Raw genomic sequence first — 15719 nt, forward strand, 5'->3', positions numbered from 1 at the left:
TTTTGTCCACACTGATTTGTCTAATGCTGACTATCATTTTAATTTTGGATATGTTGCTTTACATTAAAAAATATCACCAGCACACTTCAGACAGGAAATCAGTGAACTATTCTTCAATGGTGATGCAAGTGTAAATAGTATGAATACTTCATTCCCAATGTTTATTAATAGGTTTTCTACAGATTAAAAACATTTAAAAAGTGATATATTTCACAACAACTTGACTAAATTTATGTATAAAATAGTCTTGTGTCTTTGAGTCGCTTCATTGATGTTTTTAATTGAAGGCCTCAACATCTCTTAAAACTTGTGTTTGCTCCAAGATTAGTGTGTGACTCTTGGTGTGAAATTCTTTGGCTGATTACTTTAATGAAGGCACTAACCAGTTTAAAATAAATGGCATTTTATATGTGCATTAAATGTTCATGCACTTATCTTCCCACAGCATAATTTCAAGATCATTGTGTCACACAACAAAATGAGCACAAAGCTAGTGATAAGGAAATTGGATAAAATGGCAGCCCTGAATTTGGAAGGCTCTGCTGGTGGGACAAGGCCTTGTGCATCAGGATATCAGACACAGGTGTGTGTCCAAGTTACTGTGGACTGCAATTCGCAATGGGAGGCTGCACTGTGGACCAGTGTCAAATTCTGTGCAGAGGAGGAGCTATGATAATAAGGCCTCATGTTGAAATTTACATTGTTTGGCTATGTTCCTCCCTGGTGCTTACCTCATCCATATAAAATTGGTACATTACTAATCCGTTGGCTTGTCCTGCTGATGTTGGATTCTTAACCTTTCCTAAAGGTAACTTGAAACGTGATTTTTCCAATTGCACTTCATGATTTAGATGAGGAAGATGACTTCATGCGGACCACCAAATGCAGGTGCAACAACACCTAAGACATTGGCCCTGATATTTACAGGGTGGCCGCGAGGGAGCAGGGGGACAGTTTAGTGGTCGGAAAACCCGGAAGAACGGGTTTCCCTCAGGTCCTGCCAAATTTAACAGCAGGACCCGATTACCATTTTTGGAATCCATTTCCCAGCTGCAGCCAGCCAGCTGGCTGGCTGTCAGGCAGGTAAACCTTTGGCACCAGGCCACAACCGGGGAGCGTAGAAGAGGGAGGGAGAAATTGGGGGTCGGGTGGGGACATCAATGGAAGGGTCTGGAGAGTTTAGGGGTCGGCAGGGGGACATTGATGGGGGTGCCTGGAGAGATTGGGGGTTGGGGACATCGATGGGGGGGGCTGGAGAGATGGGGGGAGGAAGAGAAGATCGCGGGGGAGTTTGAAGAGATCACGGGGGGGGGGGGGGCCATGGAGGATATCGGAAGGGCATCAGATTGTGGGGGTGTGGTTTGATCGCTGGGGAGGTTAACAAGGTAGCTTAGAGGGCCCGGGGGGGGGGGGGGGGGGGGGGGGGGGGGAACACACCTGCTCCTCTTGGCCCACAAGCAGTGCTGGAAAGGCACTTACCTGTACCATCCGGCAGCCCTCGCCTCCCTTCAGCTACCGGGTTTCCCAACACCCGGGAATCCCAGGTGGGCCAGAAGGAGCAGGAGTGCTTACCCCCTGCCAGTGTTAAAGCTTGAATAGAGAAAATCTTCCGCATGCAGCCTCATTAAAATATTTAAATGAGGGACCCATCTCCTGTACCACGTCCCGCCTCCATTAAAACTGGAAGTGGGCGGGATCGAGGCGAGTTGGGTTCGGGTTTGAAATTTTTTAAATTTTAACTTGCCACCCCACCCAAACCCACCCGATTTTGGGGGTTAAAATTACCCCAGGATTCTCAGTTACAGGCCCTAACACTCGTAATTGGACATATCAGATGAGACCTGTCCTCGCCAGCCCCGCTTCTCAAGAGAGATGGTCACTAAGCTATGCCATTTGCTCTGGGCTGACCTGCAGACAACTACTCAAACAGGGATGGCTGTGAAGGTTACCACAGTATTGAGCTTTCATGCTACTGCTTTCTTCCACAGGCAACATCTGCCCAATCAGCCAGTATACAGCCCATTGGCATATCACACAAGGGACAGATGCTTTTTTTTTGCTGGAGGTAGAATGTTCACTCTCCATGTGAAAAGGAGGCATCAGCTGGACCAGCTGCAGAACTTTCACCAGATGGCAGAGTTTCCGAGAATACATGGCATGGTAGATTGCACTTACATGGATATCAGGGCTCCTCACAGCAAACCCATGACCTACATGAAAAGATGGGGCTTGTGTTTGATTCTGCAGGGTAGTGTGCCCATAGCAACATCATAGCAACATGTCGAAGCCCAATGTTCAAGACGTAGCTATGATGCCTTCATTACATGGCAATCAAATCGGCATGCATTATTTGAAGGCTCACACAGATTGGCCGAGCACCTGGGGTTCAGGGCTATCTTCTACAGCCCTGGCTGAGGACCTTATTGAGAAAACCCCAACTTGTAGCCAAACATAAATACATGGAGGCGCATGCTTCAACTAGAGGTAATGTGGAACACACAGTCATTTGTTACCTCTAGACTTGACTCTTCCAATGCTCTCCTGGCCGTCCTCCCGTCTTCCGCATTCCATAAACTTGAGCTCGTCCAAAACACTGCTGCCCGTATCCTAACTCGCACCAAGTCACCCATCACCTCTGCGCTCACTGACCTACATTGGCTCCCGGTCCAGCAACGCCTCAATTTTTAAATTCTCATCCTTGTGTTCAAATCTCTCCGTGGCCTCGCCCCTCTCTATCTCTGTAATCTCCTCCGTCCCTACAACCCTCAGAGATCTCTGCATTCCTCCAATCCTGGCCACTTGAGCCTCCCCGATTTTGATCGCTCTACCATTGGTGGCCGTGCCTTCAGCTGACTGGGCCCTAGGCTCTGGAATTCCCTCCCAAGCCTCGCAGCCCACAAGATACATCCCACAAGATATTACCAGCCGACTCCCCAATAGAATATACAGGTAGCACAGGTCATATGAGGACTTTACTGAGGAGTTGTGTATAAGAAGTGTGCATTTGACCAAAGAGGCTATAGGGCAGCTCTTTCACCTACTGCATGAGGACCTGCACTCATGCTTATCTGCCTGCGTTGCTCTATTTGTGGCTATGAAGGTGACCATCACATTGAACTTTTGCGGCACAATCTTATTTTAGGCAGCCATGGAAGATCTCAGCAATATCAGCTAGACTACTGTACGGGCATGCATTTGTCAGGTGACTGGCACGCTTTGCAGAAGAGCCGGCAAATTCATCATCTTTGGCATCACAACAAGATAGCAGCAAGATAGGCTCAACAACAACAACTACTTGCATTCATATAGCACCTTCAACACAAGGGGCTTCACAGGAGTGTTATCAAACAAAATTTGACACCGAGCTACATAAGGAAATATTAGGAGGGGTGACCAAAAGCTTGGAAAAAGAGGTAGGTTTTAAGGAGCTTCTTAAAGGAGGAGAGAGAGGCGGAGAGGTTTAGGGAGTGAATTCCAGATCTTAGATTCTAGGCAGCTGAAGGCATAGCCGCCAATTGGGGTCACTCAGTTTTTGGGGGCTTCTGGCTTCCGAGGTGCTGGGTGCAACCAACAGCACCCATGCTGCTTCTCGAGCGCCTACAAAATAACCACTCAACTACCTCAACAGGATGGCCTTCCACTCCCTCACTGAACAGATTGTATGTGACAATATGCAAAGAATCCTCCATCTATCCTTGGGAGGAGAGAGTAGGCTTTGTCACCCAGAAGCCATCCACTGACCTTTTCTTCCCTGAAGAGGCCATGGAGGGTTGAATATCAAAGGATAAATGCCTGCAGAAACATAGCAAGCTTCGATATGAAGGCACTATTGCATTTACATCAGAAACTGCCCTTTAGATACCAGACTAGCTGTGAGCATCACCTTGAGAAATCTACCACTGTCTTGTATATAGTTATTATGCAAAATTATAACTCACATTTTGTGCAATGTGTCACTTTGCTGAATTCTGTGTGACAGCCGTTATTCTATTACTTAATTTAGAAGCGATAATGGCCCAAATTATACAACAGTATGAACAAGACTGCAGAATGAGAGACTTTCTATTCAACAAGGTTGCAAGATTAGAAATAACAAAGTTACTAATAATATCTTTATGCCGTACTCTGGGGAGACAAGAAGCCCCTATTGAGTTAGTCTTACCGATTGGTTTGACACACACTGGGGTAGTACTGAGGTAGGGGCAGAGACAGGCTAGAAATGAGCAGACTTTGGTGATGAAGAAGATGTAGCGCATGAAGCTCAGCTCAGGGTCAAACATGGTGCTGAGGATGCTTTGTTCAGCCTGAATAAGTGGGATGTGTGGAAATGTACCTTTTAAAACTGAATATAGTTACATGTGCCCCTTTTTGACAAACAAAATGGAGTCCCGGTCCTCCCAGAAGTCTCTGCAGAAATGTCCTCATTTCCTTCCTTAAACTTGTTAACCTTGACTAAACACTGTAAACTGTTGCTTATCTGCGTTGTAAACAAAGACCATTTACATGAGTAAAGGGAACCTTAAGCAGGCCACCTGGCCAGAGGCTTGGCCACCAGATAACAGAAGAAACATATTGTATGAAGTAACTACATTCCAAACAATACTGATGGTCTTAGTTAAATAGTCTGGAATAAATAACTACCCATTGTATTATCAATAGTCTTTCTCTACGCCAGGCTTTAGAAATATGTAGAAACTTAGTTAAGGATTGAAGAACTCTTTGTCCCTTTGTCTGACTTGAAAGACACATGATGAAACCATAACCTGTTTACTTTACTGTATAAATATGTTGTTAATCTGTAATTCTGTAGAGAGTCTCTGCTAGCCTTTGACTTAGCGGGACGCTCTCCTTGTGCAAGTAAAATAAACTAACAATCTGACGGTACTGCTTGTGTTTTAGAGTCTTACTTGGAGTCGAGATTTCGATAGATGGCACATTAGCAAGTGAGCGGAGTTCATGGCGGGCACCAAAATCGATGACAAAAAAAATGAGCCAACACATGAGCCTATGCAGCAACAGTGTATACTTCTGAAATATTTGACTGGGTGTAAAGCATCTTGGGATGTACTGAGGACACAACATGCAAATGCAAATTATTTTTTCTCTATTACTTCTTTGCCCAGTACCGTCTCCTTCACACAAAATAATCTAGCAGCACGAGACCTCTTAGGGGGCGCAACTCAATTTTTCCCCCCTGTATCTTTGATAATCTACCCTAGGCCCACTCCTAAAAAGAGAGTAAAAGAGATATCTAAAGAGCTTTTAGCACAGATGGTGAAGGGAAGGGAAGAGCTGTTTGTGCATGCCAGCCGTCTGTCCAATCGGGAACGATACCAGCTGCCCGTCATGGTCGTATGTCTACTATGTCTATCTTGATTGCGTGTTGTACTTAACGTAAACTGCCGCTCCTTAATAAAAAGCCTTACAACTCCTAAGACCCTTTGGTTATGCGTGTGTGACCTGTGATCCAAATCTTACATCAGCAACTGTAAGCATTTACCATGATGCTAAATCCATAATGGAAAATGCAACATGGCGGCAATATCACTAAATGTATCTTTACTATCAAATACTGTTTTCCCTTCAGCAACAAGAGTGTGGTAAAAGTTATAACACCTGTAGTTTTTAAACTCAGGTAAAATTACAATTGTACTGTGAAGTTTAATGTTCCAAATTTGAGTCAAGGGCCTAGAAATTGGGTACAGCCCGGCTTGAGGCGTTAGAACTGGTGCTGCGCAAAGTTTATAGCCAGACGAAACTTATCGCCGCCTGGCACGATATTGGGTTGCATCGCCCCTAAAGGTGATTGAGGCACGAATTCAGGCGTTACACGGGACTCCCAAGGCGCTAAACTTCCAGCGCAACCCAATATCGGAGCGGACGGGCTCAGCGCAGGTGCTCTCAATTACCGATAACCACGAGACTTCCAGGCGCTGGCTAGCTCTTAAAGGGGTGGGTCCAGTCAGCTTCAGCATCCACACTCTGCGCCTTGCAGGCCTCAGAATCGGCGCAGGCCCTTCTCTGGTGATAAAAACTTGGACCAGATGGAGAAGGTGAGACAGAGAGCAGAGCGCTTCATCAATGAGGCTCTGGAGCAATTGGTGGCCGCAGTGGAGCGCCGGCGAGATGTTCTCTACCCAGGCAATGGCAGGAGGCCGAATCATAAGGACCACCGACGAGCTTGGAGGGATGTATGCCAGAGGGTCAACTCCAGCAGCATGGTGACCAGGAGCCCTGTCCAATGCAGAAAGAAATTCAACGACTTCACTCGGGTCGTGAGGGTGGGTGTTGTTCCTGCAAACTTCTGCATCCCTTCATTTGCACCTGACTTTATGGCTACAGGTTGGCCTGTGCCCCATTGGCCATCTGCCAGCAAGCACCCATGGCCCTTTCTGGGCACACACATGCACATTTGACTCAGGGCATCATGTAAGGTCTCTTGCACCATGGGGGGCATGAGATGATCACTCAGGGCATCAGGTAACATAACTTCCCCTCCTTTCCCCTGCAGTCCATGCTGCCGAGGATTGGCAAAGACCAGCTTCGCACCGGTGGAGGACCTCCACAAGTGGTCACTCTCACGGATCTCGAGAAGAGAGTCCACCAGATTCTTGGAGGACGTCTGAGTGGTCCTGTAACCACTGCAGCTACCGACCCCATTGTCGACAGCGATGGTAAGGTTCTCACCTCTTACAACTGTCTCCTTCTAATTGTTCCCCCCGCCAGCATGCTTTCTCACTGTGGACCCATGTCATAGCCTTGCCGCAATCTGGCATCCCTTGCTGCGAACCTGTCCTTTTGCTAAAGCCACTCTTCCACCTCCCTGCTTTCAGATGCTGCATCACCAGCTCGCGAGCCGGGCCCTCAAGCTGCCAGTGCCAGTGCCTCCGAAGGCTCAATGAGAAAATTACTGTCCAACAGAAGGTCAACAACTCTCTCCAGCAACGATCAGGATGGCCAGCCCAAATGGCTGCAGCTTTTATACTCGTGCTGTCCCCTTTAAATAGCGCCCCCCCTGAGTCCGAGAAGGGCCTGGGAACGCTCCATCCAACTGTCACTAATAGCGCCAGGCGGAAAGGTTGCGGGCGCCACCGAATATCCGGTCCGGGGCGCAAAAATGGCGTTGCACACTGAAATGACGTCATGATCTGCCTGCGCCCACGGGCGCGCGCAAAGAGTTAGCGCCGGCGCGCGCAAAGAGTTAGCACTGGCGCTAAAATCATACTCAATATGGGAGGTGGCGTTATATTCACAGCGCCCACCCGAAAATTGGGTAACGCCCCAATTCTCGGGCTCTTTAGGCGCTAATCGCTGGCGCTACCAACCGAATTTCTAGGCCAAGATTCTTTATAAATTAGAAAGCAAATGTTCTGGATGACTTTGATAATATTGCTAATTACACTGAGACTTTGATGTCGACTCATTTATAGAAATCAAAAAGGGGCTAATGGTAGGTAATTTTCCTATAGATAATGAAGGCCACTGGTCACACACAGCGTTCTGATTAGTTACTGAGTTGATATCTGATTGCATGCCAATTCATTCTTCAAGTCTAAAGGACCCCGCTACAACAGCACCGATTTCCCTGGGTTGGAGTTCATTGGCCATGCAGGGTGTCCTGCTGCGGTGCCACAAGAGGGGGCAAGGGACTTAAAGGGGCAGAGGAGCCCCAAAGAAAGCAGGAACTCTGCAGGGGTCTACGAAACGAAGTGCATGAGAGCAAGAATGGAGGGAGAGGAGGCCTCTACTAGGTCCTCTCACTCTATTTCTGCACATTGGGGCCATTACTGCCCCTATCCTAGCTGTAAAGCCACAGGAACAAGGATGTCTTGCTGCAGTTGTACAGGGCCTTGGTGAGACCACATCTTGAGTATTGTGTGCAGTTTTGGTCGCCTTATCTGAGGAAGGATGTTCTTGCCATGGAAGGAGTTCAGCGAAGATTCACCAGGCTGATACCTGGGATGGCAGGAATGACGTATGAGGAGAGATTGGGTCGATTGGGCTTATACTCGCTGGAGTTTAGAAGAATGAGAGGGGATCTCATTGAAACTTATAAAATTCTGACAGGACTAGACAGACTAGATGCAGGAAGGATGTTCCTGATGGTCGGGGAGTCCAGAACCAGGGGTCACAGTCTAAGGATAAGGGGTAGGCCATTTAGGACAGAAATGAGGAGGAATTTCTTCACCCAGAGAGTGGTGAACCTGTGGAATTCTCTACCACAGAAGGCAGTTGAGGCCAATTCATTAAATATATTCAAGAAGGAGTTGCATATATATTTCTTGAGGCTGAAGGGATCAAGGGGTATGGGGAGAAAGCAGGGACCGAGTACTGAATTTGGATGATCAGCCATGATCGCATTGAATGGCGGAGCAGGCTCGAGGGGCCGAATGGCCTACTCCTGCTCCTATCTTCTATGTTTCTATGTTTCCACAAGGCAGTCCCTCGGTGCAGTACTAATGGGACAGACGACAGGGGAATCCACTGCAAACCTAGGCCCTGCTCCCCTACCACCCTTTAAATGTGGCAGGTGGGGGGGGAGGGTTGGCCAGCGATGTTTCTGGCCAGGCTAGAGGGATGGAAATTAAGGTTGGGGCAGGGAGATGGTGGTAGGCCTCACTGTCCTATTTTCCTGATATGTCCATCACTTTCAGGCAGCATAATAAAGGAGAATCTAGTCCCAGATGTTTTCATCCTCGTTTTAAATAGCTAACAAGTACTTTTAAATTTGCTCGCTTTCCTTTCGACTCCAACAGCCCTGTCCCTACCCCACTGCTGGAAGGGGACACAGCCCCTAAAGTTATAGTGAATGATTCACTAGGTTTTATGCCAGCATAGGACACAGTGAATTGATTACAGCACAGAATTATAGCACAGCACAGAGAGGAAAATAAAGATCTGAGGGCAAGACAACCTAAGCTATTCTCAAGAATCTCCTCCGCAATCAGCTAAATAAAAACCATATTGTTAGCAGAAACACATGGTTCAGTTTGCATTTTTTTTTAAACCTTATTGGCAGATTGATTTTGGAAAGTCATTTTTTTTCTTCAGTTTCTATTTGATAACAAGTAAATTAAATTATCTGCTGAGTGCTGTTTTGATTCTGCTCCATTTTCCCCTCCTCTAGTTTTAGTTGCACTATAGACCATTTCTAGGTCAAAGGGGTAAAACAAGATATTTGCCTCGAAGTCTCTGACGATATTGCTCTGTAACAACCCAATAAGATGATTCATAAGAGTAGCCTGGAAATACACCCCACCCTCAGTGGGAGGAAGCATCATGTCCCCATTCGATGCCTCGCCCAGCAATCCACAGACAATAAAGTACTTGCCACACGGACATACACAGCTGCAAATCAATGTTGCTTATTGTGGTGATTCTGTGATCCAGCACTCCCGGTGCTCACAGGGAGCAGATATCTTGGGAAATCGCTTCCATGCAGCCTGTTATTTACTACAGGTAGACTACCCTATATCCGAACTTCCGAAAACCGAAACCCTCTAAAAACCGAAGGTTTTTTCGTTCAGCGTAAGTCGTGCGCACGACTTACGCTGAACGAAAAAACCTTCGGTTTTTAGAGGGTTCCGGTTTCGGAAGTTCGGATAAAGGGTAAGTCGTGCGCACGACCCCCCGCGGACCCCCGACCCCCACCGACTTACGCTGAGCGTCAGCGTAAGTCGTGCGCACGACCCCCCCGCCGACCCCCCCGCGGACCCCGCCGGCCCCGACCCCCGCCGACCCCCCCGCGGACCCCCGCCGGCCTCGACCCCCGCCGACCCCCCCCGCTGACCCCCGCCGGCGCCGACCCCCCCGCCCCACCTTCCGAAATCCGAAATTCTCCGAAAACCAAAACACGACTGGTCCCGAGGTTTTCGGATAAAGGATAGTCTACCTGTACTAATAAGCTGGAAACGCGAGTTCAAATCCCACCGCAGCAGTTGTGGAATTTAAATTCAGGTAATCAAATAAATCTGGAATAAAAAGCTAGTATCAGTAATGGTGACCATGAAACTACCGGATTGTCGTAAAAAACCCAACTGGTTCACATTAATGTCCTTTAGAGAAGGAAACCTGCTTTCCTTACCCAGTCTGGCCTATATGTGACTCTAGACCCACAGCAATGTGGCTGACTCTTAACTGCCCCTCTGAAATGGCCTAGCAAGCCACTCAGTTGTCTAGAAGGCAGCTCACCACCACCTTCTCGAGGACAATTAGGAATGGGCAATAAATGCTGGCTCTGCCAGCGACACCCACATCCTGTGAATGAACAAAAAAAAATTGAGTTTTATTCAATCTATTTCAAATTGTATATTTAGTCTAACAGAAAAGAAGCGATTGACTGAAAGAACGCCATAGCTCCAATTTTAGGTTCCATTACACCCCATAAATGAGCTCAAACAGGGCCTGATGGAGCAGGAAATCAACGGCTTTCGATCTGCGCTCATCCCGCCCTTCATGTGAATTTGCGTGTGCTGAAATGAATGGCGCAGGAAGCTCCTGTCACAAAGCGGCGGGAGCTTCACGACAACATTAAAATGAAGGCTGCATCACGTCCCAACTGTTTCTCACCAGCTCGGATCTGGACTCAGTCATCTATACGCTTACGTAAAATGAGTGCCCAGGATTGCTTGGCAGCTGTTCAATGCTGAAGTGAATACTTAAAGAACCAGAGAGTTCAAACTAATGGCTTTGAAGGATGCTTTGTAAGTCATTTTACTTCCTTTCTTTTGCCACTTAGTTTTTCCAGAAGGTTTTCCACCACAGATTCTGGTACTGTCATATTTTGTTTAGCTTCTAGAAATATGGACAATGAGTTTCCCTATGGGAATCTTAATATTTCTATATTTACGGGAAGAATGAAGAGCAACAGGAGGGTGCAGGGGAGTTATCCCCAGTGTTCTGTCCAATATTTATCCCTTAACCAACATCACTAAAATAAATTATCTGGTCATCATCACATTGCTGTTTGTAGGACCTGGCTGTGTACAAATTGGCTGCTGCATTTCCTACACTATAATAGTGATTACACTTCAAAAAAAAGTACTTAATTGGCCGTGAAACGCATTGGGACATCCTGAGATTGTGAAAGGTAAATAAAAGTTCTTTCTTTCTTATAATTCAGCATTTCTCCTGAGGGGAAGTGGGTTGCAACATTATTTTCTGGGTGTCTCTATGGTCTCCCACAAAGATTCTGATATTCCTTGAAAAAAAGGAATCTAATAAGGCTTCAGTTGCAGTTACTACTCTCTGTAACACTGGGACCCAGTTGCCTACAGCTCTGTTCCTCAACAACAGTCGATATCTGTGCATTTTACAACTCTATTCTTTTAATTATAATCTTCATTGAGAGTATTCTGCTTTTGTACAGTCCTAATTAGTGCTTTATAATGAGTTTTCTTCCCCATCATGCCAACATTCTGTGCATGCCTTTTAATTACCTTTGCACTGTGCCAAAGTGAATAAATTCATCCATATACACAAATCCTGCCTAACCAAAGTCGGGACATAAGTTGGGGATGATTCTCTGATGGACACTGTATTTATACATTTGCTTTAAGTGATAAGCATGTCTTACCTTTTCACCAGATTGACAAAGCCTGCAATGTGGAGGGCGGCTGTGTTCAGGAGATTGCATCTATGGTTCACACCGTACTCTACCCTGTTCACTCGGTTTTTCCTATTAGCAAGGACCTCCTGAAGTATTTTCCTCTGGGAAGCGAGTTGCTGGTCCATCAACTTCTCCAACTGAAACTAGAAAGGAACACAAGATTCAGACTAAAATGTAATTATGATTGTATGTTATCATTAAAAAACACACATATTCCTTGTAAACATTTTGAACTTAACTATGCTTTTCAAGAATAAACTTAAACCATCTAGAATTACTTGACACTTGTGTCCAAGATTCTGAAGGTTAATAATATAGTTATGGTTATTATACATATGCAATAGGCTAATTAGGTTTAAAATAATTTTCTCCTTCATAATGACTATAACTGCTCCCATGCCTGTCTCCACCTCTGTATAGTTGAAGGCAGTCTTCCCCTGCCAGAAAAGGCACCTCTGTCCCCACAGTGCCAAAGGCTTGTAGCATGTGATTGACACAAGAGTGGAATTATTTGCATTAAACCATTCTCTAGTAGAACTGCACGCTCCACAGCTGGATTAACAAGCTTTTCAACATTTATGCTTGGCTTAGAGGCTTGTTCGCTGCTTGAGAAACGACAAAGGGCCAGTACAATAGGTGCACAGGAAGAAGTCAAAGAAAAGGGACCAGAGATAGTATTAATCTGTACTCGGGTCTGCGGGACACGCCCTTAGCATGGATGGGGTTTTTTGTTACCACTAGCAAAACTGCTTTGTGAGGAATCACAGTCATAAAAATATATTCTTCCAACATCATCAGTGATTTCACAATTGGCACAACAAAAAAGAGAAATTAGAATTTCAGTTTCCATGTCCCGCAGCAAAGGAATAATTTTGGAGATTTACAATCCCACCTGCACAGTAGTAAAGAGTTCCATTTAACATCACAGTGTATTTCTTCAAAGGTGGAAATGGCCCTTATTGATTCAAGTAGAGATGAACACTTTCTCTGGTCCCTTTCCTTTGACTTCCTCCCGTGTTCATTTTTTCAGCACTTCTACTGCCCTCTTTGGTCAATCTGAGCCAATGTAGACACCGTTCCTCAGACGCATCGGGAATGTTGAAACTGATGCTATAGAAACATGGGTTTGACTCCGATGTCCATGACTGCATCCTGTTTTGATTCAGCATGCTGGAGAATCAGCTGGACAGTAGCCCAGAGCGGGGCTTTGAAGATCTCATTGCAGCACCTGCGGTCTGTTTCAAAGCAGACCTTAGGACATGCTAAGGGTGTGCCCAGCAGCGGGAGGAAGGCACAACTGAGGGAGGTAACGTTCTGGGCACCTCAACAACCATGTCACCGAGTTGCCCAACTCATTCAGGAACGTGAGCCAGAAGGAAAGCTGGGCTGAACAGCCACCACAGCATCAAATCTTGTGGTAGCAGTGACAGGAGCGAGTGATGGCTCAGCAAAAGCAAGTAAGGAACAACTTCCATCCCAGGAACCACTGAATGACATCCATCATTACCCTGCCTTGCTAGAGTAGCACTAGATTAGGAAGCAGGATACAATCACAAAGGGGAGAGGCACCGGGGGACACTAATTTACAGCACATCAAGCACTATTACGGTCAAAGTTGATTTGTACTGAGGCAGATATCCATAGCAGATGAATGGATGAGTATGCTTGGTAGATGATGGCAAGTGAAGGATAATGGTAGGCATGGGGTTAGGTGTGTTCACTTATTGTAACACACATTCAGCAATACTTCTGCTTGGCAATTTTAACACTTAATTGAAATTGTTGTCTTTTAGGCGTTGCTATATTTATCTTCCTGGCAGCAGTTCTAGTGCACCCCGTGTCAGCCACAAATATGCACACACACTGCACTACAAAACTAATCCTTGTTCCATCCAGTAAAACAAAATAGATTAGCCGGGTCTCTTTTGAAACACCTCACTTTGCTGCGCAATCATCCCAATGACAAATTGGCATCTCCTCAAACATTTTTCTGCAGAATAATGCATTAGTGGTTGTTGTAAAACAGTTGATTAAAGCTTTGTTTAACACTTAGACCAAGTGCCTAGTAGTTTTCTTACGTCAATTTAATCAACTGTCTTACAACATGGCGGTCTAGTTGTGTCCTTCACTGGTTCCTGTTAAGAATGTCCTGCTCAAGCTGGGCCCGTGCCCGAGTATTTATACTCTCCCTGGACAGCGCCACCCGTAGGCCGCTCAGTATTATTTCATAAGTCTTTCTTTCATGAATGACTGACTCATGTCAGTGGTCCCATCTTTTCTACCTGAATCTGCCAGCTTTCATGCAGAAGTTGGCTGGCTGAAATTGCGTCTAATTCCTCCTGGCCGGTGACCTCCTTCAGCTGGTCGAAGATGATGTTTTGGAATGCCTGCCTCAAGCGCACAACTAACTCCCTCCGGGCACTTCCAGAAGCTTCTTCATGTGCCACCAACAGCGAGCACTTTAGTCGTTTCTGCTCAAATGTGTGCAATTGTTCCAGATCCTTCCTGCACTGTGAGGCAACCTGAACAGACATCAAAGTAAATCTTTAAATATACCATACGAACATCTCTAATACTTCCCACAGCTTCCTTATTTGCATTGCCGTTGCTTATCCTTTACTGGTACTTTCTTTGATTTTATAATACCAATTTAGAGCAAAGAAATATTAAGGTCAGCAGGCAGCAGCTCTATAACAGAGACAGCACATACTTATAACTTATGAGGCACATTTTCAGACCCTGCGACACAGGCAGGGCCTTGTACAGCCAATGGGAATCGTAAAATGAATGAACAGAAAACCACAGGCAGCGTGCATCATTTTGCGATTCCCACCAGCTGCACGTGAAGCCTCACACAAGTTACCCCAAAGAATATATGGTAAACTGGGTGTGCAGCCATGCAGTAAATATTATTATTGACATATTAAAGAGTAAAGACAGGAAATTCTTCAGTAGAAAACTAAAAGTGCATACTGATCAAAGCCTTGCGTGCAGCGTGGTGAAAATCTCTGATAATGCTGTTTTTGTACCCTATTTTTATTTCTGTTTGGTGTAGTGTCAAAAGTGCATTGTGATGCTGCCAACGAAAGTGACGTCATATTCAAGTTCCGTAGTTTTGGTTTCAGACTAGTGCCAGTATAAATGATGGCCGCCCAGGAGTATAAAGGGGATACAGGAAGACATAAGGGGGTATATCTTGACTTTGTGCAATAGTGTAAAATAGGGTGACAGTGAGCCAACAGCCCGTTTTACATCTTTCTTGATTTTTATTTTCATTAAGTTATCCTCCACTCCCATCACTCCACTGTCACTCACTTATAGAACCAACAAAATGATACAGCACAGAAGGAGGCCATTCAGCTCATCGTGCCTTTGAAAGAGCAGTCCAATTAGTCCCACGCCCCTGCTCTTTCCCAACAGTCCTGCAATTTTTTTTCCCTTCAAGTATTTATCCAATTCCTTTTTGAAGGTTGCTATTGAATCTGCTTCCACCGCCCTTTCCGGCAGTGCATTCCAGATCATAACAATTCGCTGCCTAAAAAATGTTTTCCTCATGTCGCCTCTGGTTCTTTTGCCAATTACCTTAAATCTGGTTACTGACCCTTATGCCACATTTTCTCCTTATCTACTCTACCAAAACCCTTCATGATTTTGAACACCTCAATCAAATCTCCTCTTAACCTTCTCTGCTCTAAAGAGAACAACCCCAGCTTCTCTAATTTCTCCATGTAACTGAAGTCCCACATCCCTGGTACCATTCTAGTAAATCTCTTCTGCACCCTTTCTAAGGCTTTGACATCCTTCCTAAAGTGTGGTGCCCAGAATTGGACACAATACTCCAGCTGGGGCCTAACCAGTGGTTTATAAAGGTTTAGCATAACTTTCTTGCTTTTGTACTCTATGCCTCTATTTATAAAGCCAAATATACAGTATGTTTTTTAACAGTCTTACCAACTTGTCCTGCCACCTTCAAAGGTTTGAGTAGCTACACCCCAGGTCTCTGTTCTTGAACCCCCTTTAAAATTGTACCATTTTGCTTAGATTGCCTCTCTTCATTCTTCCTACCAAAATGTATCACTTCACACTTGTCTGCATTAAAAAACATTTTTTT

At 45.6% G+C, this 15719-nt stretch overlaps 1 protein-coding gene across 2 annotated transcripts in view; it reads right to left on the reverse strand.

Moving 5' to 3' along the window:
* The window catches only part of LOC147122624 (limbin-like), a 217747-nt gene that overhangs the window by 110344 nt on the left and 91684 nt on the right, over window positions 1-15719 (reverse strand). For both annotated transcript variants that reach the window (XM_086007899.1, XM_086007892.1), the window contains exons 11-12: window positions 13891-14130; window positions 11576-11751 (exon numbers count right to left, since the gene is read on the reverse strand). In XM_086007899.1, coding sequence (XP_085864025.1) covers window positions 11576-11751; window positions 13891-14130 — 416 coding nt within the window. The remainder of the gene's footprint in view (window positions 1-11575; window positions 11752-13890; window positions 14131-15719) is intronic.

This window comes from Somniosus microcephalus, chromosome 2 (genome assembly GCF_052327205.1).
Source record: "Somniosus microcephalus isolate GS21.2 chromosome 2, FLI_Smic_1.0, whole genome shotgun sequence".
In the NCBI taxonomy this organism is placed as follows: Eukaryota; Metazoa; Chordata; class Chondrichthyes; order Squaliformes; family Somniosidae; genus Somniosus; species Somniosus microcephalus.